General features: G+C 51.1%; 7 protein-coding genes across 7 annotated transcripts; 4 read left to right on the forward strand and 3 right to left on the reverse strand.

The window, feature by feature from the left end:
- Positions 1-447: 447 nt before the first annotated feature.
- Positions 448-8,370, forward strand: BO95DRAFT_362734 (WD40 repeat-like protein; the record flags this gene model as incomplete). Its single annotated transcript, XM_025582589.1, has 8 exons — positions 448-2,187; positions 3,030-4,361; positions 4,419-5,871; positions 5,934-6,155; positions 6,734-6,991; positions 7,156-7,433; positions 7,524-7,632; positions 7,706-8,370. The coding sequence occupies 8 exons, from the start codon at positions 448-450 to the stop codon at positions 8,368-8,370; spliced, it is 6,057 nt and encodes a 2,018-aa protein (XP_025442479.1).
- A 728-nt stretch (positions 8,371-9,098) lies between these two features.
- On the reverse strand, positions 9,099-12,415 carry BO95DRAFT_413275 (U4/U6-U5 snRNP complex subunit PRP6; the record flags this gene model as incomplete). The annotated part of the gene is made up of 3 exons (XM_025584274.1): positions 9,099-9,565; positions 9,644-11,939; positions 12,033-12,415. The coding sequence occupies 3 exons, from the start codon at positions 12,413-12,415 to the stop codon at positions 9,419-9,421; spliced, it is 2,826 nt and encodes a 941-aa protein (XP_025442480.1). The 3' UTR covers positions 9,099-9,418.
- A 222-nt stretch (positions 12,416-12,637) lies between these two features.
- BO95DRAFT_482047 (dimethyladenosine transferase) lies at positions 12,638-14,250 on the forward strand. The gene is made up of 3 exons (XM_025590231.1): positions 12,638-12,944; positions 13,019-13,240; positions 13,298-14,250. The coding sequence occupies exons 1-3, from the start codon at positions 12,759-12,761 to the stop codon at positions 14,042-14,044; spliced, it is 1,155 nt and encodes a 384-aa protein (XP_025442481.1). The 5' UTR covers positions 12,638-12,758; the 3' UTR covers positions 14,045-14,250.
- On the reverse strand, positions 14,136-15,800 carry BO95DRAFT_463551 (GTPase-activating protein GYP1; the record flags this gene model as incomplete). The annotated part of the gene is made up of 4 exons (XM_025588996.1): positions 14,136-14,297; positions 14,353-14,445; positions 14,510-15,390; positions 15,446-15,800. The coding sequence occupies 4 exons, from the start codon at positions 15,798-15,800 to the stop codon at positions 14,136-14,138; spliced, it is 1,491 nt and encodes a 496-aa protein (XP_025442482.1).
- A 30-nt stretch (positions 15,801-15,830) lies between these two features.
- BO95DRAFT_442648 (uncharacterized protein) lies at positions 15,831-16,537 on the forward strand. The gene has a single exon (XM_025586477.1). The coding sequence runs from the start codon at positions 15,867-15,869 to the stop codon at positions 16,089-16,091; it is 225 nt and encodes a 74-aa protein (XP_025442483.1). The 5' UTR covers positions 15,831-15,866; the 3' UTR covers positions 16,092-16,537.
- A 493-nt stretch (positions 16,538-17,030) lies between these two features.
- On the forward strand, positions 17,031-21,197 carry BO95DRAFT_388883 (heterogeneous nuclear ribonucleoprotein HRP1). Its single transcript, XM_025583564.1, has 6 exons — positions 17,031-17,395; positions 17,459-17,737; positions 19,097-19,137; positions 19,207-19,370; positions 19,444-20,485; positions 20,571-21,197. Exons 1-6 carry the CDS (start codon positions 17,352-17,354, stop codon positions 20,705-20,707), a joined length of 1,707 nt encoding a protein of 568 aa, XP_025442484.1. The 5' UTR covers positions 17,031-17,351; the 3' UTR covers positions 20,708-21,197.
- A 75-nt stretch (positions 21,198-21,272) lies between these two features.
- Positions 21,273-24,250, reverse strand: BO95DRAFT_128320 (transient receptor potential ion channel family protein). Its single transcript, XM_025580490.1, has 3 exons — positions 24,222-24,250; positions 22,029-23,967; positions 21,273-21,954 (listed from the first exon to the last, which is right to left on the reverse strand). Exons 2-3 carry the CDS (start codon positions 23,890-23,892, stop codon positions 21,635-21,637), a joined length of 2,184 nt encoding a protein of 727 aa, XP_025442485.1. The 5' UTR covers positions 23,893-23,967; positions 24,222-24,250; the 3' UTR covers positions 21,273-21,634.
- Positions 24,251-25,255: the final 1,005 nt, after the last annotated feature.

Below are 25,255 nucleotides of genomic sequence, written 5' to 3' on the forward strand. Positions count from 1 at the left end.
CCCCCCGTGCCCTGGTTCGCTTCTCCGCCTGCGAATGGTCGTGACGAGGACGGTTGGGCAAACCGCAAACCCCTCCCCCTCCCCCCCCCCCCCCCCCCCCCCCCCCCCCTCTTCTCGTTCCATCTTTCTCCTACTTACTCCCTCCTCTCTCCATCTGTGCTGCCCTTTGAATTCAGAACCTCCTTCTTCTACCACCTAGTCACTGATATTGTCTGCTGGATCAGCCATGTCAATCACTAATGGTCTGCCCTATCTCGATCCTGTTGGCTATGCTGCCGTGCCCCTCGGCTGACTATTAACTCCATAGAATCGATCTGGGCTGCGAACCCCACCACCACGAGGGGCCAGCCCACCCAGCTCTCGTCGGACGCCAAGGGTGAACGACTTGCATATGCGGTATGTTCTAATCAGACATTGGCAATAGAGACGATGTGCGGGCGCTGACGAATGCTTTGTTGGTACGCTGCACAGGCCAACAAGTCCATCTTCTTGCGCTCCATCGACAACCCCGCGATCGCAAGGCAGTACACAGAACACAAGGCCCAGACAACAGTCGCCCGTTTCTCCCCTTCCGGCTTCTATGTGGCAAGTGGTGATGCGACCGGTATTGTGCGTGTTTGGGACTGTGTCGGAGACGGCCTCACCAAGGGTGAATACAGCATTGTGAACGGCCGCATTAACGACCTTGCCTGGGACGGCGACTCCCAGCGCATCATTGCGGTTGGTGACGGCAAGCAGCGATATGGGCACTGTATCACCTGGGACAGTGGTAACACGGTCGGTGAGATCTACGGACACACACAACAAATCAACTCCGTCTCTATCAGGCAACAAAGACCGCTGCGAGCGGCGGCCGCCGGTGACGATAAAAACCTCGTATTCTACCACGGCGCGCCATTCAAGTTCAACACAGGTATCCGAGACAAGCATACCAATTATATTTATGGTGTTGGCTTTAGCCCCGACGGCTCGACCCTTGTCAGTGTCGGTGCTGACCGGAAGATCTGGCTCTACGATGGCAAGACTGGCGAGCCGAGAGGTCAAATTGGAGAAGGAGAGCACAAAGGAAGCATCTTCGCTGTCTCGTGGGCTAGAGATTCGCGCAAGTTCGTAACTGCTAGCGCTGACAGGACCGTGAAGATCTGGGATGTGGAAGCGGGTAAGGTTACCCAGAGCTGGGATATTGGAGAAGAAGGAATGTCAAACGTCCGAGATCAGCAAGTTGGGGTGGTGTGGCCTCCGGCCAGAAGTGATAACCTGCTCATCAGTCTCTCGTTGAGCGGGGATCTGAACTACTTGGTGGAAGGCACTCCCCAGCCGCGGCAGGTGATCCAGGGCCATCAGAAGAACATCACGTCCCTGACTCAGTTTCACTCTGGCAGCGACACGGAAACATTATGGTCGGGCAGCTTTGATGGAAGGGTTTGCCATTGGGATGTTCCGACGGGGACTGCGGAAGAGGTGGAAGGAGACGGCCATACAGCCTACATTGCCGGTCTTGCTCCGACTCAGGAGGGCGCCGGACGCATCTACAGCGTCGCTTGGGATGACACGATTCGCTCTGTTGATCTTGGTGCTAAGACCTACACCGGCGTTTCGTCCAAGTTGTCTGGCCAACCTAAGGGCATCGGGGCTGCGAAGGACAAGGTGGTAGTAGGGACAACCGAGAGCGTGGAGATCTATCACGATGGGCAGAAGACCGGTGAGTCCAAGCCTCAGTTCGCCGTGACGACAGTTGCAGCCCATGGGAACTTGACTGCGATGGGTGGCGAGGACTCGTCCGTCCAGATCTGCGACATCTCAGCCCAGGGGTTAGTCCCCAAGATCGAGTTCAAGGCATCGAGGAACGCAATTTCGGCCTTGTCATTCTCGCTGGACGGATCGCTCCTGGCGGTTGGGGATTCCCGGGGCCGGGTGCTGGTCTACAAGGCTGCCGATGGCCAACTGGTCACTGACCGTTGGACGGCGCACACCTCCCGAGTTACCTCCATCGCGTGGAACGAGGACAATACCCATGTTGTTAGTGGAGGCCTCGATACCAACATCTTTGTGTGGAGCTTGACGAAACCGGGAGACTGGCTGCAAGTAACAAATGCTCACAAAGAGGGCGTGAATGGAGTTGCTTGGATTGCAGGCGGATCTAAGATTGCCTCGGCTGGAGCGGATGCAGCGATCAAAATGTGGAAGGTAGAAGGTTTAGCATGATGATGATAGATAGAGTCTTTTATACAGTCTTTGTTTGAGAGTACTTTTTGTGAGTTTGCTTTTCTTTTCGTATACCATACTTATACATATACACATACACCTACAACCATATATACAGTACATACTCTATACATACATACATACATCCGTACATACATATACACACGTTACTGTGCATACAATAAGCTGTCTGTGAGTTGCGTTCTGGATCGACGCCCAGAGTAAGTTAAGTTATTACTCGTACCTATGCTGTAACAGGGCAGTGATTAGTGGGTGTGAACACCCACCCATTGGTCGGCTGACCAGCTAGCTCTCCACCGCCCGCGCCCGGCGTTCTTCAAGCTTCCCCATTCATTGTTCCATCATCCCAATCATTCTGGTTTGTTCCTTCTTTCCAGTCGGTCTACTGAGTACACATACATACAGTACGAAGAGGAAGAGTGAGGTAGTTAGCAGTGGGAAACTATGGTCCGGGCGCTGGTTCTCTCTTGTCCATTGCCCTGCCAGACCTGTTTCTCCTCCTCCTCCTCGCCCCCACCACCACAACACCGACTGTTTGTCCTCTTGTTTCCCTCTCTTCGTTTCTCCTACCTTGATTTTTCTTTGGTGCCCATTTTGCTTCTTCTTGACGCCAGTACCATGAAGTGATAAGATGTCTCGGTCCGGGGACTTATCAAGCAGCTCCCGTCGCATTTTACGCCCCAAGAAGGTTAGCCAGCCATAGTCCGATGAGCCATGATTAGCCATGATTATCTAGATGATCACCTTCGATCTCCTCCATAACTTATGGTGATTGACCCTTTTCCTTTTCATCATGAAATTAGCTCCGATATGCGACTTTCGTCCTCCCACGAACTGGTCAGCGACTGAAAGGTCTTATTCATCTACGAAATCCGGATTCCGGCTTGAATGGCAACAGCGAAGACGACGAGCGCCGAGCGCTTCTGACCGGCGCGATTGCTGCCCCTCGCAGAGGTCTATCGGCGCGTCTGTGGGGTCATATCAAGAGTATTGGCCCGCAAGCGCATGAGTTTCTCTCGTCAGAACTGGGGATTGGCGTCTTGAAGTGTAGTCTAGCCTATTTGCTTGGCTCCCTCGCAACCTTCGTGCCCGCTATATCCTCATTCTTGGGCCATCAAGATGGCAAACACATGGTGGCTACGGTCACTGTGTATTTCCATCCTGCGCGATCGCAGGGGAGCATGTATAAGGCCTTGATTTGTGCCTTTGCCGCTTTCCTTTACGCCGCTCTTGTCTCCGTAACCAGCATGTTCGTCTCGATGTTCTTTCAAGACACCTTGAATCTGGTTCTCCTTGGTCACGCCGTTGTTTTAGTCGTGTTTTGTGGAGGTGGCCTGGGCTTTATTGGATGGACGAAGCAGAGATTTGGTGACCCTCTTGTGAATGTCGCATGCTCGTTGGCGTCGCTTTCCACCATCACGGTGTTGACAAAAGAGGGCGCGGTGCAGAGTGGTGATTTGTCATTTGCAAAGATCTCCCAAGTCCTGAAGATGGTGGTCATGGGCGTAACGGCCTCCATGGCAGTGTCTTTCCTGATCTTCCCAATCTCGGCACGAAAGCAACTGCGGTCAAACCTCACTACGGTCACGGAGACTTTGGCAACAATGTTGGCTTTGATCACCGAGAGCTTTCTGAGTGGCTCGGAAGAGGAACTTCAGACTGCGGAATTTCTCGAGGCCGCCGCACGCCATAAAAAAGCGTACGGTCAGCTGGACAAGCTTGTGCGCGAAGCTAAAATGGAGCATTTCGTTGTAGGCACCGAAAAGGAATACAGACTAGAAAAGACACTGGTCCGCTGGGTCCAGGATATCACACACAATCTAGGCGGTTTGCGCAGTGCTGCTCATTTACAATTCCAGCTGCTCAAGCAAACCCAAGCTACCGAGACTGCACACCAGGGGTCGGATGTCAATTTCGGACTCGGTGCTGGCCCGCTACCCAGTCCCTGGTCATTGCATGAGGATCGTCCGCTTCTGGAACCCATCTATGAGAGGCCAGAAGAAGAGATGTTGGAGGCAACGGGCGGGGACGGATTCGATTTCAATGCAGAGAATGGTACCAGTCCTGGACCCGAACAAATTCTCCACCCGGCGGACATCTTTGCTATATTTATCAGCCACCTGGGGCCCTCAATGGTAAGCGGTTCTAATAACGATGATACCACCGTAATGCATGCTGATAATAGTCCTTAGAGATCTCTCGCGTTCACTTTGAAGGAGATATTTCGCGATATTCCTTTCAAACCAGAATCTGACTATCGAGTATCAATCAATAGCAAATACCGCTCGAGTCTCGATAGAGCACTACTATTATATCGAGATTCACGAGAAGAGGCGCTCAAGACCATCTATCGGCAACGAGAAGTCCTCGGGATTCAGACGCTGGAAGTCGAGGCTGACCTGGAGGAGGTGTCTGCCAGCTGCGGGCATTTCAGTTTTTCGTTGCTTGAATTTGGAGAACAGCTGAAAGAGCTTCTCGCCATCTTGGATGAGCTACAGCTCGAGAGCGAGGAGAGGCCCGGTGGTCGATCATGGAATTGGCTCAAGTTCTGGCGCTGGGCCTTCGGCGGAGGACCAAAGAGGGACATGTTGAATGTTACATTGGAGCAAGCTCATCTAGGCGAGCCCAACCTCCTCAAGCCGCCTGATGGTTTGAGAGGGTCATCCAATGTCACCGCAATCAGTCTTGCAAAACAGAGACTTGGCTATCGTTTGTGGCGTTCCCTTGGGGTTTTCCGCCGGGACGACACCAAGTTTGCGATCAAAGTCGGCACTGGCGCTGCGCTTTATGCCCTGCCTGCATTCATCCCGTCCACTCGACCCGTTTACGGCCATTGGCGAGGCGAATGGGGTCTGCTCTCGTACATGTTGGTCTGTTCTATGACCATCGGAGCCTCGAATACGACGGGATACGCACGGTTCCTCGGTACCTGCTTGGGCGCAGGCTGTGCGATTCTCTCATGGTATGCCACTGACGGAAACGTTTTTGGCCTCGCAATACTAGGCTTGCTCATGGCTAGTTGGAACTTCTACATCATCATCGTGCGAGGTCAAGGGCCAATGGGTCGATTCATCATGCTAACATATAATCTCTCGGTTCTCTACGCCTATTCACTTGCTCAGAAAGAAGGAAGAAATGATCAAGATGAAGGAGGGGACAGCCCCATCATCACCGAGATTGCCCTGCATCGTGTGGTTGCTGTTCTATCAGGCTGTCTTTGGGGTATCATCATTACGAGGATGATCTGGCCGATCAGTGCACGTGAGAGGCTCAAAGACGGACTGAGTCTGCTCTGGCTTCGCATGAGCTTGATCTGGAAGCGTGGCCCCTTGTCCACCATGGCCAAGCCGAAGGAGTCTGCGGGATTCATGAGCGCCCGGGAGAAGCTAGAAGTCGAACGATTCCTGTCACATCTGGAGTCTTTGCAAGCCTCCGCTCGTTCGGAGTTTGAATTAAGGAGTGCTTTTCCCGATGCTAGCTATGGCAATATTCTTCGTCGGACGCGCAGCATGGTGGACGCTTTCGTCGCCATCAACCTAGAACTGGTCAAAAACATGACGGCGTCCGAGGGAGAGTTATCTATTCTACGATACACCGTGAAGGAGAGGCAGCAGCTCTCCCATCGTATCAGTCATTTGCTGACAGGTAAAGTCCGATATTGGCAGAGGAGGCATTGAACCACTACTGACATCTAACCCCTCAAACAGTTATGGCCTCTTCAATGAAGCTGGAGTATCCTCTAAGCGATGCTCTGCCGAACGTTGAGCACGCCCGAGATCGGCTCCTGGCGCGTCTTTTTCATTATCGTAAAGACCCGGAAGTATCTCGAATGTCGACCGACGAAGACTACGCTCTGTTGTATGCATACGGTATGCCCTTTGTCCTGCAGAAATCACCCTCGACCATGGCTAAATTTGAACTTAGTGCTGGTGGTTGGACAGTTGTCCGGAGAAATTGAAGCCATTCTTGGGGAAGTTGGTCGTCTTTTCGGAGTTCTGGATGAGGATGCAGTGAAGTTGTATGCTTAGACATTTTTGGGGGGGGGGGGGGGGGGTTAAAAGGAACAAGCGCCCGCATTGTAGAAAAGAATAGCTTCGAAAAGTGAATTCCACGTAGAGGATCAATGCAAATGAAGAAAGAAAAGAAAAATGAAATCGTTTTCTAATTCTCAGTTGTGTTGCGATTCTGCAACTGCGACATTTGGTTGGGGAGAAGTAAGTTGGATCAATCGTTTGCGGATGGATTGTCGGAAAGTCCAACAACTTCCCTTCTTCGTCGTCGCTCTCACTTACTATTCACTCTCTCCATCCCTCCCTCTCCCCCGCTGTTCATTTCCCCATCAACGCGCGTCTTGGCCTGCTCTCGCCCAACAATCTCTTACATGCTTTCGTCTTATTTCATCGCCTAGAACTCAGTCCGCATCTTGATCAAGATTGAATGGGATGAGTTCCGCCTCTTCATGACGGCCTAGCTTCCCCCTCCCACCCTCTCCCTCGGCTTCGCGCAGCCCCCGTGCCCCGTCGCGCTTCCGCGAGCACCGCAGTCATGCAGATCGACCCGGCTGCTCTGAGTCGGCCAGACTCGGTAGCGACCACAATTACCTCGTCCAAAGGTTCTGCGACCAGTGCTCCAGCACTGCAGAAGTCGACCAAGGCGCTCATCGCCGTTCCGCGACTCGACCTTGAACCTGTCTACACGGAGCTCAAAGCCGCCATCGGCGACCACTGGGCCGAGTATAAAGAGGCCACCACTCTTTTCCTCCTTGGTGAGTTCGATTTGATGAAATGGACCCCAACACTGAACAAATATGGCCTCTGGCTTTCTGCAACCACATTCTCAGGTGCCGTCTCGTACGGTCGTATCTATATGACCCCACATTTCCGCTTGGCCTCCATCCAGATCGCGAGACTAACGTCTTCATTCGCTGAGCAGGACAATTAAATCAAAGTGAATTGTCATCGCGCGTCGATCATATAATATGCGCCGACCAAAAAACCGAGCACCTCCACAATAACTTCATCTGCGCGATTATCGGAAACTTGACCCGAGATCTCCCCGACCATGGAGTCGCTAGTTGGGTATCCGCAAATGACAAGCCCTCAGTCGTGTCGAAACCGACGTCGGGGGACGCTGCCGAACAGAGACTCAAAACAGAGGTCATGCAGCTGCCTCCGCGGGACCGGCGCAGACTTAAGGCTATACCCGAGGTAGGCAGCCAATTACTCGATATGTGGCTGGCCACGCCATATAAATTTTATTGTACAAGTCTAACATGATGTGGTGTTCCACTGGCTCAGCGTGATCCCAACGATATCTCGTCCAAGGATCTGGTCGAATACCACCTGGCGAAGCAGATTAAATTGCCGAGCCAGGTACCTGCCAGCGCCGGGGGGTTAAACAAGACAAGTAGGTCTCATGCTTTACGGATGACTCTACTTTTGTTTTGCGATGAGAAGCTTACTTTTCTGATTTACGATAGATTGGGAGCTGGAAATTCGAAAACGCTACGCGCAACCCCTAGCATCTGAGACTGGCGAGTTTCCAGATGCCGAATCAATCCATGCACGCATGGTTCCTATATGCTACGAAGAGTCTATAGTGAGTGGCGCAAGCTTACCCTGTGCGGAGTATATGGCCATTGCAACAGAGACATTCGTCAAGGAAGTCTTGTCAGTGGTTTTCTCGCGAACCAGGTCTAACGGCCCTTCGGGAACCATCAATGGCATGATGATGCGCAAGTATCGACAACAACTAGAGCGAGAAGAATTGGCATTTACGAGAGGCGAAATTGTCAAAGATAGTGCAACTGGGTTATTGCCTATTGAAGCTAAGGAGGCAAGTGTCCGAAAGCCACTGGGGGTTCGGGACCTGCGGCTAGCACTTGAGCTCGGCAGCGGCGTTCTCAGCCATATGCCCCTGCTTGTGGACCAGATTATGGGCGGCTATTTCGAAGATGAGCACGAGGCAGAAAGACATGGTTCAAATGACGACGTTGTAGAGATCACGAATGACGACTCCGGACAGAATTTCTTCTCCGATGAGATGGACATTGACGACATCGACTCCGATTGGGAGGGAGGCACAACGGCTGATAGGGAGCACTTGGGTGCTTTGTTGGATGAGTGTCTATCCATGGCCGCGTGAATTATCCCCCCTTGCGCTCCTCCTTTCTCTTCTCCTCTTACCCCAGTTTCTCTCCGTGCATACACTGCGTCAACCGCTAACCCATTCTTTACTTCCTGTCTCTTTTATTTTTCTGCTTTCACAGCCTTAAGCCGCTTGATATCCGTTGCTTTCAATGCGTTGCGCCTTTGTGCCTTTCCCCCCCCGTGATGCACATACATTCATACACATTTCGATCTGAATTTACCAAAGATTGGGTTCGGCATCTTGGATCTGACGGAGCGTCAAGGCGTCTTGGGAGTCTTTAAGGATTGCCGCTATGGCGCGCGACCCTGTCATTTCTGCATTTGGCATGGAGTTCAAAGATGCTTCTGTTTTGTTTTTGTCTATATTGAACCCTGTTTCCCTGTTTCTTCATCATATTGCTTCTTTCTCTCTTGCTTTCTTGCCTGCGATCACTATTCGGGCAGTCAGTCTTATTCAATGTGACAAATCATCTTTTTTTTGGCTGAGAAGCCAATGCAGTCGACTCGAATCCCCTACTGTGCCAATTTATAACAGCTTCAGTCTCGCGAGGGGAGCACCAAACGTCCCTACCGATTACGGCCTACTTGAGAGGCGACTGTGACCGTTTTGGGGACATCCTGAGCTTGCCCGCTACGATCATCCGAGCTGCTCTATGGCCCCACTGCTTGGTTAATTCTGGGATAAATGAAGACAGGAACTGGAAATTCTATGCATGGCTGTGAGCCTGTGGATGCAAGGGTATACCCTGCGGACCTGGCGATGTTGTTCTTGTTTTGTCTAAGTACTGTACATTATCTGCTGGGACCGCCTGATTGCAGGTCATTCCGGGACCGCTTTAATGAAATAACAATGACTCATGATCTTCAAGATATTTCAAGCCAGCTGCGATCGTGTACCCTGCTGACCATACGAGCTTGTTGGACTGATAAGGCTTGTGGCCGTAATGCGTCTCCCACGCCGATCTCGGGCGTTTGTTGGTAAGCTTGTCACTAGAACCGAACTTGAGTTGGGGTGAAAGGGTTGCTCAAGCGCCGAAGACCGTTCATTGAGTGAGACGGTCGGCAACCATTTTGAGAATCTCCTCTGTTGACTTGCGTGCATTGGACGGGTCTTTGGATATTGATTGCCAGACTTCGCCGTGCTTCGGTTCGGTCATGTTACATTTAGCCACGACATCTGCTCGTTTCTCCTGCACGCCGATATCGAGTCAGTCTCTGAAATACTCAAAAGAAGAGGGAAGAAAAAAGAAAAGGGGGGTTAATCGTACATCTGTACCGTGCTGCAACAGGAACTTATAATACCAAGCCCACCCGTCGCCCAAATCACTGTCGGTGACAATGGCCTTTTCAAACCAGGTCATTGCCTTCTCCAGTCGACGCTCCCCCCAGAAGATGCGAGCCACCGTGATGAAAAGAATCGGGTCGTTATCGGCCTTCTTAATAGCCTCCAAGCTGCGGGCCTTTCTCTGCGAGCGAGGCTCGAGGTGCCAAATGCTTTCGCTCCATAGCAGACCAGATGTGGGGACCTCTTGCAGGGCTTTGGCCATCAAGACCTTAGCCTGGGCGATGTTGTTGGCACGTCGTTCCACGCGAACACTCTCGGTCCACAATTCCGGGCTCTTGAGTACTGCAAGGCGGGCGCGGTCTAGAACCGAGCGAGCTTTGACGACCGCCCCGGCCTTTTCTTCCAGCCGTGAGGCCAACAGCCAGAGCGGTACCGACTTGGGGCACGCTCTGGTGCCGGTTCCATAAGCCTCCCTCGCCTGAGGATACTTGTTCTGGGCTTCGTAAATCTGGCCTTTCATCATCCATAACTTGTCAGCTTTAGGGTAGAGTTGGAGACCTTGGTTGACGAGGTCAAGCGCCTCGTCAACGTTGCCCAGTTGCCGCTCAAATGCGACACTCTTGACCCATACACGATCTGTTCCTGCTTCACGGCGGGCCGTGGAAAGAAGTTCTCTGGCCTGGGCTGTCTGGTCGGCATCCGCCTCCAATTTGACAGCAGCCAGCCAGATATCTTCGTTGTTCGGGTTCTGATTAAAAGCACGGCCGAGCACTCGTCGAGCATCGTCGATTTCTCCAGATTGCCATTTCTCTTTAGCAAGCTGTAACCACAGCTCCTCGCTTTGAGGACAGGCTTCCACGGCCTTTTCAAGCACCTGCCATAGTGCCTCTTTGCTACCATGGTTGCGCTCGAGGTCAGCTGCCGCCAGCCAGATAGATCGGCGATTGACGAAAACACGGAGTGCATAGGCATAGATAGCCCTAGCTGTTTCGTACTTGCCGCGGGCAATACTAGCCTTGGCATCCTCTATCCAGATGTCTTTACGGTCGTCATCCTCGTCGAGACCCCATCCGAGAGTCTCGCGGATAATAGCACCGCAAGTGAGAATGGCACCCTCCTCCTCACATTTCTCAGCCTCGGCGATCCATTCCTCCCTCTTAAGCATCGCGTTCTCTCTTGCCAAGCTCTGTACAGCCCTCTTCATAACGTTGACCTTCTCGGATGTACCCATTTGTTCCTGCAACCTCGCGGCTGCGATCCAGACTTCGTGGCTGGTAGGGACGGCTTTTCGAGCAGCATTAAGAACCTTCTGCGCATTTTCTGGGGTCTCGAGGCGCGCCAGAGCAAGCCAAAGCTCCACTGACAAAGGTATAATTTCAACTGCTTTTGCGAGAAGAAGACGTGCATCTGCTGGGTCATCCTCCAGGTTGACGGCCTCTTTCCAAATGACAACGGACTGGGGAATGTGAAGAATAGCTTGTCTGAGCACATTCTTTTTGGCCCGGGGCTCGGTTTCCAGTCTCATCGCCTCAATCCATAGTCTTGTTGAGCGGTCGTTGTTCTTGATCGCATTTGCAGCTATAACCTTGGCGTTATGTCCTTCGTTGAGCCGGATGTTCTCCAGCCAGGCGTCTTCACTTTTCGGGCATAATTCGCAGCCCTTGGCGATGACATTCCGGGCCGTCACAACTCTACCAGCAAGTTCTTCCAGACGAGCCAGAGCTATCCACCCGGGAGCATGCTTGGGGTTCGTCTTCGTTACTGATTCTAAAAGAACGCGAACCCGTTTAATGTCGCCAATTTCCACCTCGCCCGCCTTGAGCTCCGACTGGGTGAGGCTTGTAAGATAGCCCTTAGGGTCGATGCTGGTGGCGCTTCCCGAGGCCGAGTCGCCCGATGAGCCCATTGCAGCTTGATCCAGTCTGACCTGTAGCACCTTGTCACGCGCGGCACTTATATTGGCAAAGTTCGTTATCGTTCCATCCGCACTCTCTGCTCCCGCGGCGGCACTGGTCTGCGCACCGTCGTCTGCCACGGTTGTTTCAAATTGCGTCGAATCCCTTGCACTGGCGATCACACTGTCCGGCACCGCATAGAACCGTTGGCGGAGATTCTGCTTCGCGCGCCTGTTCTTGCCCGTAAGATCTCCCACCTCCGGTAGGTTCGCCCACTCGTCTTCGGAGACGGAGGCTAGCGAGCGTTTTAGGTCGGCAAATTGCTGCTGAATCTTGGGGTTCTTGCGTTCGTATTCCTCTCGCTCTTGCCGCTCTCGGGCTTCTCTGGTAGGAGCCAGATTCCATGTCAGTAGTCCATCCTGACACGAGGTCGCCGGGGAACTGATAAACACCGCGGAGGGAGTGCAGCCAACTAACCTTCGCATCTTGCGTCTTTTGTCCATCTTCTCATCTACCTCCCGGTAAATCCGATCGGCTTCATCATCCTCCTGATCGAACTGTCCGTAGGCAAACAAGCCCACCTCGTTGTCGGGATCCTGGAACCGCCCATCCTCCTCCTCGTCTTCGGCTTTGTCGTCCTTGCCACCCTTATCTCGCCCGGCTCCATAGGCAGTCGGGGGCGCGGCTCCTAGCTGTTGCGCTCGTTTCGCGAGCGCTGCCTGGATCTGTTCCGGCGTGGGCCCTTCACGCGCAGGTCCTAGATCTGAACGGGTGGTGAAACCGGTCGCACCGCGACCAAGACCCGCAACGTAGTTCTCAGGGGCGGGCTGGCTCAGAAAGTCTTTCCGCCCAGAAGCCATACTGACCGAGACACACTTCACAGAGGATGAAGTAAAGCTGAAAGACCGCAGCGAGGCCTGATGGAAGACGGGTTGGTGGCAAGCGACGTAGGCGGTGGATATTGATCGATGCTTTGCGACAGGCCATCGGGGAGACGGTCGCATTTAGATTGTTCCGGCCCCGGTAATCTTATCAGGAACCTTGAAGTCTCCGCAATGCCTTTGATTTTTTTGCCTTATTCACACCGGAGTGGAGCACAGCACCGAGGGTGTCACAGGGTCTCTTTTGAAGACCTCTTTTTTACATTGCATACCTATATTACAGCAAGGCCGACCGTGGTAATCGCTGCTTCTGATCACCGCCATGCCTAAGGTCAAACAACAGAAGCGCAACAGCGCCTCCAAAGCCAACCCATATGCAGACGCTGCAGCCAAAACTAAAGCAGCCAACAGCATTTTCAAAATGAACACAGACCTTGGTCAACATATCCTGAAAAACCCCGGCGTCGCCCAACGAATCGTGGAGAAAGCTGAGCTGAAACAAAGTGACGTGAGTAAAGCCTTCGCTATGTCCAATTCGCAGTATTCAGGCACATCTAAAGTCTGATATACCTCGTCTCACAGGTCGTGCTGGAAATCGGTCCTGGAACAGGTAATTTGACCGTAAAAATCCTCGAGAAAGCAAAGAAAGTCATCGCCGTTGAGCTGGACCCTCGAATGGCTGCTGAGGTCACGAAACGTGTCCAGGGGACGCCCGCCCAGAATCGCTTGGATGTTATACTCGGAGACGTGATGAAGACGGATCTTCCGTACTTCGACGTCTGCATTAGCAACACTCCCTATCAGGTGCGCTTTCGTATCTAGGTCTCTTTCTCATCCAGTCCCTAACGTGCTTGCGACCAGATCTCTTCCCCACTCACATTCAAGCTTCTCGCTACCTCACCAGCTCCTCGAGTCTGCATCCTGATGTTTCAACGGGAGTTTGCGCTGAGACTTTTCGCCAAACCGGGCGATAAACTTTACAGTCGACTCTCGGTCAATGCTCAGATGTGGGCCAAGATCGATCACATCATGAAGGTTGGAAAGAACAACTTTAAACCACCTCCGCTGGTCGAGTCCAGTGTAGTCCGCTTAGTCCCCAAAAATCCCAGGCCGCAGATCAATTATGATGAATGGGACGGGCTTCTAAGAATCCTTTTCGTTCGAAAAAACAAAACAATCCGATCAAGCTTCCTGGGCAAATCCACTGTTATGGACATGCTGGAAGCTAATTATCGGACATGGTGCGCGCAAAATGACATTCCGGTGGAGGATGGACCAGCGGGTGAGACTGGAGCAGATTCAATGGAGACAGGTAATATGGAAGATGAGGAAGATGAGGACGAGGCTGAAGAAGTCATGGATGTGGATGATGAAGATGACGTGCCGGACTTTTTCAAGGAACAGGAAAATGCCCGGATACAAGAGGCGCTAAAGGGTCGGCCAAGCCGAAAGAAGAGAGGGAAAGTGGGAGAGCTAGTTCGGGAAAAAGTTCGGCAGGTACTGGAAGAAGAAACGGGCCTCGCTGATAAACGTGCCAGGATGTGTGATGAGAATGATTTTCTGAAGCTGTTGTGGGCTTTCAACCAGAAAGGCTTCCATTTCACCTGAACACACTGCTGGCAAGAAGGAGCGCGTATGGGGCCTTGGGATCTTCTGGTGTATACGAAAACAAGATCTCCTTAATGATTCACGACAGTCGTCATTGAAAGCCATTCTCAGGCGACCGGTCTCCAGCCGGGCGAAGATGGGCACGAGAGTCCTGAAAAAGACTTTGCCATATGTAGGCTTCACTTAGCAAAAGTTCAATATCCTTCTCAGTCCAGCCCTTCGTCGGTAGGGCTTGCAGGAACATCATAATCTCCTAATTCTAGTTAGCTTGGTCTGAGCTGGTACAGCTCTTCCCATCAGAAACGCACCTGAAAGTCCATTTTCACCAGTTGATCTGTCCACTTCACCAGAAACGCCGCACACACGTAGAGGTGGAAGCGTGAGAAGCCCTGCTCTTCAGCCTATATGCATATTATCAGTAAGGACGTCAGGATTATGATCTCGTTGGAAGTGGACATGCAGTACCATATATGTATCCCACATCCTTATGGTATTTTGGACGCTCATTTCTCGCATGAGGAGGCAGTTCATCCATCGAAAACTGAATTGCATGAATTCCACACCCTCTTGCTCTAAATGCTTAGCCAGCGTAGAGTCTATGCGCATGGTCAAATCACGCAGTGCTCTGACTTGCCTGTGAATCCCAGGTTGAGCATAGATGTAATTGTCCTGGATTCCGTCCAGGAGTTTGGTAAGACACCAAAAGGAGTCCGCCTCCACCGCATCCAGCACACTCCGAGGTAATTGACCTGGATCCATGCCTTCCTCGACATTGAGATCGGTGACGTAAAGTCCAAGAAATACTTGCCAGAAAGGAGTCACAAGGTCATTGATGCCTTGGACATAGCCGCTAGCAGGATGACGTATAGCCCAGACGTAGAGTATCTTCTCTAAAGAGCGTTGAGTAGCCTCGTAGCTGTAGAGCTGGATGTGAGGGCTGGTGCGAGGAACATCTATACTGATCTGATGCCAGACCGCTTCATCTAACCCTCTACCTCGCCCTGTGACGGACGAAGACGGGTTTCCGGAGGTTGAAGGGCCTCGCTCAAAAGCTTGTCGAACCCCATCCAAGTATTCCTTGCGCTTCCTTTCAAGGGTCGAAATGCGCCGTTCACTGTTTGTCGGCAAGTACCCAAGTAGTAATTGCCAAGTCATTGCTCGCACTTCTTCTGGGACCCCTGACCACGCGAGGTTCCTGAGTTCCGCAAGAGGAACAGTGCTCGTCTGCAGCAGACGCTTGAATTTGTTGATCCTTGAGATGCGACTCGAATATAGGTCCATTTCCTTAGGCGACGCATTTTTTGGTGGTGGCGCATGATCAATAAGATTGAGAGCGTGCGCAGGGTCTAGATTTCATTAGCAGATGCGCTTGGACCTGTCTGCGCTTAGGCTACAACCGACCTTTCAAAATTTCCTTATACTGAGGACGTAGGATTTTACCCTCTGCTTTCTTTGCTGTAGGGTAAATTGAAACGCCACGCTCTTCTGCAATGTCAGAGCTATTTGCCCGTTGTCGATTGCTTCCAAGACCAACACCAAGGGTCAAATGATTCCCTATCCCCCCACCGGGGTCAACGGTGTTAGGTTGAACTAGAGCAGTAGCCCTGCTTTGCTTTCTCCGCATGCTGGTAATGCTTGGGAGCCCAAATTCGTCCTCATCATCATCGTAGGCTACATTCTCCTCCTCATCTTCATCTTCCTCCTCTTCTCCTTCGTCTGCCCGATAATTTTCCCAAGCTTCCAGTCCTCCGTTCATGATGCCAGAGTATGAGGTGCGAGGCGATGAGACCCATAAACCCGGCCGGTGTGGAGACAAGGTAGCATGTGGGGTACTGGTGGAAGTCACTGGAGGTGGTGTTCGTGGACGAGCATGTGGTTGGGGACCTCTATAGGGCATGCATTTGGATCAATCACTAGCAAACAGGAGCAATCAAAGCGTGCGGCAGTGAGACTCACACTGAAATATTGGCATGGGAGTATGAAGATCCAACGACGGTATTCGACTCCGGGGTTCTGGTCGATGTCTGGTTATGCGACACCGACCTAGCCTTCCAAAACGGCGAATTACTTTTCCTTCGCGCACCCGTTAGTGGGCCTTCTATAAGCTGCGGTGACAGGAAACAGCTTCAATTGATTCGCTGGGTTGAGGATTGCCAACTCAGGATTGAAACTAACGTACTCGATGCGATCTGTGACGGCAACAGGGGAACTGATCAGTTGCGGGAATCTTGTAGGCGAGATAAATGTAGGTATGGAAGAGGCACGAACCAACCTGGACCATCTCCTGATAGCGAGTTGACCAAGCGATCGGGTCAGCAACCCAATTATATAGGACTTTCGAAAGATGTCTGGGGAAGGGAAGCGTCTGCACCGAGCAGACTAAGACTAACTCACCTGCTGCTGGCCTTTTTTGCTTGCCATTGCGTCAAGCTCTTTATGCAGAGAAGACGGGGCCTATTGAACAGATCATAAGCTGGCTCCCAGGCGAGAAAAGCAAGAGTCGGAAGATTGAGAAGAGGAAGAAGGTGATCAGGGAAAGCTAAGTCGGAGAGGGAGAGGCAGTGCGGGGAGAGTATCACTGGCACGTGGAGGTATGTATGTACGTACAGTTATGCACATACAGTAACTAACTTAGTAGTAAGTAGTTCGTTTACTACGTAGTAACTAACTAGTAGAATTCCGCCAGACTGGAGCAAATAAAGGTAATAACCTACACAAAAGAGGCCGCAAACACTCTCAAGTCACACCATAAGATCGAGAGGATCATCAATTGTAATAACCATCAGTACTAAATAATGATTCATGGGGGTACTGCTGAGCTTTGTTTCGTCATGACCGTCATGGCCTCTGTCAGTCATGGTATTGCGGTTACCGCAGGTCACTCACCTACCAGAAGTGATGTACTTTACTTTACATGTATTTTACATGTATAATGTGGTCACTTACATACCATACAGTTTTACTCGCCTCAGTTCAACCTTCTCCGCTCCTACTTTCCTCTCCTTCTCCTCTCTCTTCCTCTTTCTCCTCCTTCATCTACACCTCCCTCCTCCGTCCTTTCTCTTGTTCAATAAACCTCTCTCAGTTCATCACTCTCTCCCCTTTACTTTCCTTTTCTGACACCGGACTTCCAAATCTGGTAGCAGTCCGCACTGCCTGATTCGATAATATTCTTGGTCGAGTCCTGTGGCTCTCATTTGAACCAATTCCAGTTCACCAGCCGGTGTTGGCTATCTCTACAAATTACATTACCATTCCTCTCACGCTTTCCGCTTCCCAGCTTCTCCAATCCAGTCACTGAGCGATAATGGCTGAACCTGAGGATGTTGAGGAAGACCTCTTCGCCGATTTGTAGGGCGCTCCCGTCAATCATCCCAGTTTAAGACATCTGACGCTCGGTATCCGCAATTCTAGGTACGATGCCGACGACACTACGGCTCAGTCGACGTCTGTTGTAGAACCTCCACAGGTTTCAGATCCCATCACCTCCGCTCCACCTGTTCCCGCGACTGAATCTCATACGCAATATGCGGATCAGCACCATGGTGATGCCGAAGTGGGCGGATCCTATCAATATTCCCACCAGTCTGGCAATCATGTGGGAGGAGAAAATGGCGGCGCTGGCTTTCCGAATCTTTCGGCAACTCCAGTGGGCGACTCCGAGCCTCAAGGGACCGGAATCAAAGAAGACGGGTGAGTACTATTTTCAGTCGAAGATCCCTACATCGTGTTTTATTCGTATCATGCACTCTTCATTGCGCCTGTGACGACTTTGGTGGTCACAGTCTCAAAAATGCTTCTCACCCCCCTTCCTCATTCCTCGTCTTATCCTCAGTCATCCAGAGGGGATTTGCCAGTGTTTGAATGTTGCCACTGCGCGGGCCTCATGTTTCAAGCGAGACATGAGCGATTCCTACACACTACTCATCGGGCTCCCATTCAGCCCCAACAATGGCTCGTGCTCAATGTCGATTGAGTTCCGGTTTCCTGGTGCTGTGTACGAAAGGGTCAGGTTCTATCATCTCAGTCAAGGATTTCTCCTGTTCTGGGTCGATCGTGGTTTCTGGATGGAAAAGAGATCTCGGCCTTGAACAAGAAAATTTGATATTAAGAGGATATCCTCACTGGCGATGTTGAATTTCGTCCAGTGCTCCCCCCACGTTACGAGGCTCGTGTGAGAGATCTATCGGCGATACGGCAACGATATAAGACTCAGGAAGACAGTGCTCGGGTCCCTAGCTTTTGAGGCCGTGCTACGAGCGATTATAGTACACCCGATACTATATAGCTTCATGTCGATATATCATGATAGAGCACAGCAAGGAATGAGGCCTTGACTGTCTAGTTTGGAAGGTTCTCGAAGAGATTACCTAGCTTCGGACTTGATTAGACAGACAGGCAAAAGACTCTATGGCCAGACAGACAGACAGACAGACAGACAGACAGACAGACAGACAGACAGACAGTTAAGAAGGGAAAGAAAATGGACTTAATCCATCCGCCTCACATGCTCCAACCTGTGGTGACACTACCCCGCATACCTTTTCGATGCTGGAAACCGCGTTTGGTCTTCATCTCACTGGATGGTGTTGTAAACCAGTGTTGCTTCATGATTAGGAGACATAGTGATTGTCTTGGACAAGGAGATCCCTGGCAATGTATTGATGGCCCAGACCGACCCACGATATTGGGGTCTTTTTTCCAAAGTCTCAACGCCCTTCTGGGTTCAGTCGATGCTTCTGTCATAGTGACAGAGAGACAGCAAGAATAAATCGGCTCGTGTCCAATGACAAGCCGTGTGCCGGCCAATACTCACTCCTATGCAGCTAGCATCTCTTGATCAAGTCCCTTCACTGCATCAAGAATCATCAAGCTGCAATGAATGGAGCAGATCATCCTACCCCGTCCCTCGCAGCAGTCAATGACCCACCGCGGGGCCTGTCATCTCCTTTGTCGTTTTTTCTGGATTATCTGTTGTTTTTCAAATGTTCTTCATAGCGTTTAATGCTTGAGAGTCTACAATACAGCTTTTGCTAATCGTGTCATGGCCAGGAAAATGTTCATTGGTGGTTTGAACTGGGAGACTACGGATCGTATGTACTTTCCCTTGGCTGGCTGCGGCTGCTCCTGTCACCCATAAGTTATCTGACAAGTTCGATTAGAGTCCCTGAAAGATTACTTCTCTCAGTTTGGGGAAGTACAAGAATGCACTGTGATGCGAGACAGTGCTACGGGTCGCTCCAGAGGATTTGGATTTTTGACATTCAGAGACCCGAAGACTGTCAATACCGTCATGGTTAAGGAACACTATTTGGATGGCAAGATTGTAAGAGCCTCCGTCACACATTCCTTCCCGTACTTGTTATGAAGATCCTCAACAGCTGACCATTATGTGGCAGATCGATCCCAAGCGTGCAATCCCACGTGACGAGCAGGAGAAGACCAGTAAAATATTTGTTGGTGGCGTGAGCCAAGAGGCAAACGAACACGACTTCAGAGATTTTTTTACCCAATTTGGGCGTGTTATTGATGCCACCCTGATGATTGACAAGGATACTGGTCGTCCCCGTGGCTTCGGATTCGTGACATTTGACAGTGAAGCGGCCGTCGAAGCAGCTCTCTCCCGTCCTCTGGAAATCCTTGGGAAGCCCATTGAGGTGAAGAAAGCTCAACCAAGAGGAAATCTGCGGGATGAGGAAGACCGCCGATTCCGCCGTGGCAGGGAGGGTTTCCGTGACGGTGGCGCAATGGGAAGCGATGGTTCGCAACCACAAGCCGTGGCTCAAGGCCAAGGCAGCATGGCTGGTGGACTCACTCCCCAGATGATGGCACAGTATTGGCAGAGGATGCAGCAGTACTTTGCCTTGATGCAACAGCAAATGGCCGTTGCTGCAGCTCAAGGTCAAGGCATGGGCGGCATGGGTATGGGCGGCATGAACCCAGCCATGATGCAACAGATGCAACAAATGAAACAGATGCAGCAAATGCAAATGGGGAACAATCAAGCACCACAAGAGAGTCTGAGCCCTCCGTCGCAGAGCTCAACGCCCCAAACTATGGCACCGAACATGATGAATCCCGCCATGATGCAGCAGATGCAGCAGATGCAGCAGATGCAGAATCAAGGTCAAGGCAGCAGCTCCGGAGGCATGGCCGGTCAGATGGGGGGTGGGGGCAATGGAATGAACATGGCCGCAGCTAACGCCAATGGGAATTACTCGAGTCATCGCGGTGGACCTGGCTACAATGCTCAGGAACAAATCGCCTTTGAGCAACAAAAGTACGAGCAGCAACAGGCGCGCCGAGCCATGGAAAACCGGGCTTTCTCTCCCTACCAACAAGGTGGGCCAACTTCTTGGGAAGGTATGTATGATGAAGTACCTCAGCCGAACATCCCGACCGGGCCCCAGGCCATGACCCGCGCGGGGAGCATGGGACGCGGTATGTCTTTTCCTATCCTGCCATCCCCAGGTCCTGCCTATCATTTGCCTTGTCTGCCCGAATATGCTAACACCGAAACATAAAGGTCCAACTCCGCAACCTCAAAGTGCTGCCCCAGCCAATGCTCCGACAGGCCCGAAGAATGCCGGCAAGCCAGGCGCCAACTATCGTGGTGGAGGCCGTGGAGGTCACCGGGGCTTTCACCCTTACTCGCGCGGTTGAGGACTTGGTTTTTCTTCCTTCGGTCCTTGTGCCTTTCCTTTTCACAGGCTTGTACATGTGCGCGCAGTCTCCAATGCTACCTTCCCCTTGGGATCTTCATAAATCAGTCAGATTCCTTGCTGGTGCCCTTCCGCCCTTTCTATTCTTCGCGACGTAAAGGACCCTCAGCAACTCTCGCTGGTCACCAATCCAGAATGGCATGATCCTCCAGCAGCAATAGTGACATTTGATACTACAAAAACCTCGAAAAATGTATGACCACGCCCTATTATTGTTGCCTATCTTTTCTTCTTCCCTGCCTCCTTTTTTGACGCTTCGTACTGTATCTCTTACACTGTCTTCCTCTCATTTTTTTTTCTCTCGCGGTGTGTGCGTGCGAACTAATCCAAATTGTGCATCGCATCTGGCATGGATTGCTATGGTCTTTATTCTGTTCTCAATCCTGTCTTGCTATCGCTTTATGTAACAAAACACTGGGTTTTTGCGGTGGAACGAATCCTCTGTGCGTATTTAAACTATGCGTAGCCAATCTGGTAGCCTGAGAGCATCAGAGTCTCGATATCGGAATGGTAGAACAGAGCCGGGCCCAGCTTGGTGGCAGTGTCACCTCTTTGGAGACACAGCCTACATGGAAAGAAGGCAACCCGGAGTATATGCTTAGGGTCCGTGCTTGAGATAGGCAGGACTATCAAGACCGATTTTCTGGATATGGTTCAAATAACAGACCGTTGGGGGTAAAGATGGTGGAGGGAGCTAAACAGCAATGAAACTAGAAGCAAGTGCAAACCACCACACCACCACCACAAAAAAAGTACGCTAAATTTGTTGGAAACTGACACAAAAAAATCTATGTCCAAGAAAGAGTTTTACGCCGGGAGAAAAGAATATAACAACAAATCGTAACCCCAATTTATCCTACAGGGAGGATCAGTAAGCGAACCCATAGCCGGGGGTAGTGGCATGGTGCCTTTCAGGAGCATCATGACTGTCACGGCTCCGCCGACTCTCACGGCTTACAGCACGATCGTGTTGCTCTTCAGGGTTATAGCCAGACCCAACTAATCGATCCATACTCCCAGTGGGACTCTGCCGCCCTTTGTGATCGAACTGGTCACGATAGGGCTCGTAGGGACCGGTAAAATTGAATTTGCTCATCTCAGCGTAATCCTTACGAGGAGGGTTGTCCATCAGGAGAGACTCGCGGGCGTCCAAGGGGGTCAAATCGTCCATGTCGCGATTCATTTTGTCTGTAAGAGCAAATTAAGACGATTAGCATATACAGTTGTAATTAGGCCCAATGTTCTGAACTGTAGCGACTTACCGGCCTCTCGTCTCCGCTTCGCATGAGGATTCTCACGACAGCAGAGGAGAATCGCGTTGACACAAATGAGAATGGCCAAGATGCCGGTGAAGCCAGCCTGGACCGCGATGAGAACAATTCCGGTGACCGTCTTGGTTGTCTCTGATAGGCCGAGCTCATCCACAAACACCAAAACAAGAACAACCGACAGAACGCGTACTACTTGCACACTGGTGTTAATCCATTGGCTCGACTTCACAACGTAGGGTCGATTCCACAGTAGCATGACCAACATAAGCGCCTCAACGATAAGCTGACCCGCACTTTGCGCCAGCCCATGGCCATTACCTGCCGCGATAATGCACCCCTTAGCGAACATATATACAATCGCGGGTACGAATATCCACCAATAATCCTTCTTGTAATTGTCGTAGAAAAGGCTGTACTTGCGCCAGGTTTCGCTATCATCGTACAAGCGAGATGCGTCGCCTTCAGATTTTCTGAACTTCCGTGCCAGATAAGCAATCCGAAGACCGAAGAACAGGAGCACAGCTGTGAATACAACCAGAGCAACGGCAGCCAGAATTTTTGCGGCCCAGGAATCTCCGCTGCTGAGTTGGTAGACACACCAGATGACCCAGATCCCATATAGAATCAAGATTAAATTGGTGATTGTCCGCCCGAGGAGACCCCAATAGTCCTTGCGAAAGTTGGAGAGCTTCTGAGGGAAAGACCCATACAAAGCCCATACTTCAAGGATGACCTTGAGGAGCAAAATTCCCACGGTGATGGCGGCAATGAGGATGGCGAAGATAAGCAGCACAGTCATAAAGGTATTTCCCTGCGGCACAGTCAATTGCTCTGCATAGGCCTCGATTCCCGATACCATGTGTTGCAATCCACTGCTACTGCTGGTACTGTTGGTGGTACTGTTGGTGGTAGTGGAGTTGGACGTCGTGAGTTCGCGGGCGACGAGGTTCGCAGCACCAACAGTCCAGTCGAGAGCACGCTTCGACTTGCTGCTTGAGTTTGACGTGGAGCCGCTTGAATACACCAGGGTGGCGTTTAAGAGATATTCGTAGCTGTTTTCCGTCAGATTTCCGCCAGTTACCCTGCGGAAGCTATCAATAGACTCCTGCATCTGGCCCCACGGGATGAGGCCTGTGCTGAAGGCAAAGTTCTTGGAAAAGCTGCGGTAGACCGTAGGATAATTGACGCTAAGCATACCATTAGTTGCCATGGTGTGGAACCAAGTCATAACATCGCCGAAAGATGGGCTGGATGATGAAGCTCCAGGGTGTCCAGCAGCACCTAGAGCGGACAACCCGCTCACGGCTAAGGCCGCCCCGGCTACGCCAGCAGCAGCATAAGAGACACCTGCAATCTGCATCGTCTTGCCGTTGCTCAACTCTGTTTGGATGCAAGCCAGCTCGTCATCGTTGTTATCCTTCGACAGCAACTCGAGCTTCACTTGGCCATCCAGATCCGGAATAGCGAATGCGATGGAGGGGATTTGACTGGCAATGGAATCAGGAACCTGCATCTGTCCCTGAGCTTGAAAGCTGCCGGCCGGCACGGGACACAGGGCTGCCGTGTAATACTCGGTGCCACAGGGATCGAATGTTTTTGAGTAGAGTTGATTGCCGTACGCATAGATTGTAATTGAGCCAGTAACATTCTGTTTTTTCGCATTGGTACCGCCGACATTATAAACGAGTTCGTTTGTTGATTTGGTGTACGTAACATCAAGATTATTGACTTCAATGGCCGAATCCGTCAGGCATGTTGACAACCCATTAGTACTCAATGTGTCCGCAGCGAGCGTCTGAGAAGCCCACAAGCCCAAGGTAGTGATCGTGATATGTGAAACGAGAGTGGTCCGCATTTTGATTGACAAATAGCACAATTCGTCGGATTCCGGAACTCAAAACGCTAACATTAAGAACCTCTAGTTCTTGCGCTAAGATGGTGTCAATATTGGTGAAGCCAGTCGAGGCGGCGACCATTAAAATAAGATATGTGACGAAGCCGTAATTCGGTCAAATCGCACAGCGACTTGATATGAATGAATGTCTCCGGGTGGTCAACAGGATCAACCTGGACAGAACGGAAGGACAACAACAAGGACTGAAGATCAGGTCGGCGATGAATGGTGGGATAGGAGTCTTAATGACTAAATGAACAGCAAGACAGTGCCTGAGATCCCACACTTACTAGACCACCTTATCTCTTGCAGGTCAAGCAGTTATGAGATACGTTCACTCCGGATAACAAAGGCCGTGTAAGCTTGCTAGAGAGATCTCGCAGCACCTCACAAGAGCACTAGCTGAGGTTTGATCAAAACTTGCTTAATTCTTCCGAGGCAGCAGGTGAGAAAGAGTGGTGAGCAATGGGATGGAGCGAAGCGAGAGGGAGAGCAAGAGCAAGACAAAGCAAAAGAATGTCCAAAGGGAACTGATTGTGGTCAATGATGACCAAGGCGAAAGCAGACAAAGCGAAAGCAGAAGACGGAGAAAGAAAAAGTGTGCAAAAGAGTGCAAAGGAGTGCAAAAGAAAGAGAAAACGTATAGACTAGCAGTAATGAGTGTGTAGGATGGGAAGGTGGGTAAGATGGAGACAAGCAAGCAAACGGTAAAGGGGAGAGAGAGGGAGGAGAGGAGGGGAAAGAAAGGAAGAGTAGGAAGAAAGAGAGTAGAGAGATTGCTACAACTCTGATAATAATAATTACAGTTTGACTAGACAACTACATAGTAAACTTCGGTACTATACACTAGACTCACTGAACTTACGAGTACTACGAGTACTACGAGTAGGTATGTATGTACAGTACTACGGAGTATTGAAGAGAAGCGTACGGAGTACCATTATTAGGTATCATGGATGTACCTGGTAGTTTCTTACACCGAGATTAGCATGACTGGATATTGAAGCGCCCGAGCGGGCGGAGCGGGATGAGCCACTAGAGCCTGATTAGTATTAGCCAGGGGCTGCAGAGCTGAAACAAGGGCTACTGATAGGCTAGTGGCAGCCGCCCCCCCACTGTACTGAATCAAGATTAGTCAAACTTCGCTCCTGGTTTGTTGGTTCAGGTAATTCCTTACTACTAGGTACTGATTGACTCAATTTGAAGTTCAAATTGCCGGAGAGTGGCAATGAAATCCTGTAGAATATTTTCAAGATGATTTCCCAGTTTACAGATTATCTACTTGAGCAGTACTGAGTAACATGATTTACTGAGGACTAACTTC

Source organism: Aspergillus brunneoviolaceus (genome assembly GCF_003184695.1).
Source record: "Aspergillus brunneoviolaceus CBS 621.78 unplaced genomic scaffold BO95scaffold_32, whole genome shotgun sequence".
In the NCBI taxonomy this organism is placed as follows: Eukaryota; Fungi; Ascomycota; class Eurotiomycetes; order Eurotiales; family Aspergillaceae; genus Aspergillus; species Aspergillus brunneoviolaceus.

Excerpts from the sequence above, each read along its gene's own strand:
- BO95DRAFT_482047 (XM_025590231.1), top strand. The coding sequence starts at position 12,759 with ATGCCTAAGGTCAAACAACAGAAGCGCAACAGCGCCTCCAAAGCCAAC. Across the intron at positions 12,945-13,018 it reads CTGAGCTGAAACAAAGTGAC|GTCGTGCTGGAAATCGGTCC; the intron begins GTGAGTAAAGCC and ends CTCGTCTCACAG. Across the intron at positions 13,241-13,297 it reads TTAGCAACACTCCCTATCAG|ATCTCTTCCCCACTCACATT; the intron begins GTGCGCTTTCGT and ends GCTTGCGACCAG.
- BO95DRAFT_388883 (XM_025583564.1), top strand. The coding sequence starts at position 17,352 with ATGGCTGAACCTGAGGATGTTGAGGAAGACCTCTTCGCCGATTT. Across the intron at positions 19,371-19,443 it reads ACTATTTGGATGGCAAGATT|ATCGATCCCAAGCGTGCAAT; the intron begins GTAAGAGCCTCC and ends ATTATGTGGCAG. Across the intron at positions 20,486-20,570 it reads CGCGGGGAGCATGGGACGCG|GTCCAACTCCGCAACCTCAA; the intron begins GTATGTCTTTTC and ends CGAAACATAAAG.
- BO95DRAFT_442648 (XM_025586477.1), top strand. The coding sequence starts at position 15,867 with ATGTGGGGTACTGGTGGAAGTCACTGGAGGTGGTGTTCGTGGACGAGC.
- BO95DRAFT_128320 (XM_025580490.1), bottom strand. The coding sequence starts at position 23,892 with ATGCGGACCACTCTCGTTTCACATATCACGATCACTACCTTGGGCTTG. Across the intron at positions 21,955-22,028 it reads GAAGCGGAGACGAGAGGCCG|ACAAAATGAATCGCGACATG; the intron begins GTAAGTCGCTAC and ends TTGCTCTTACAG.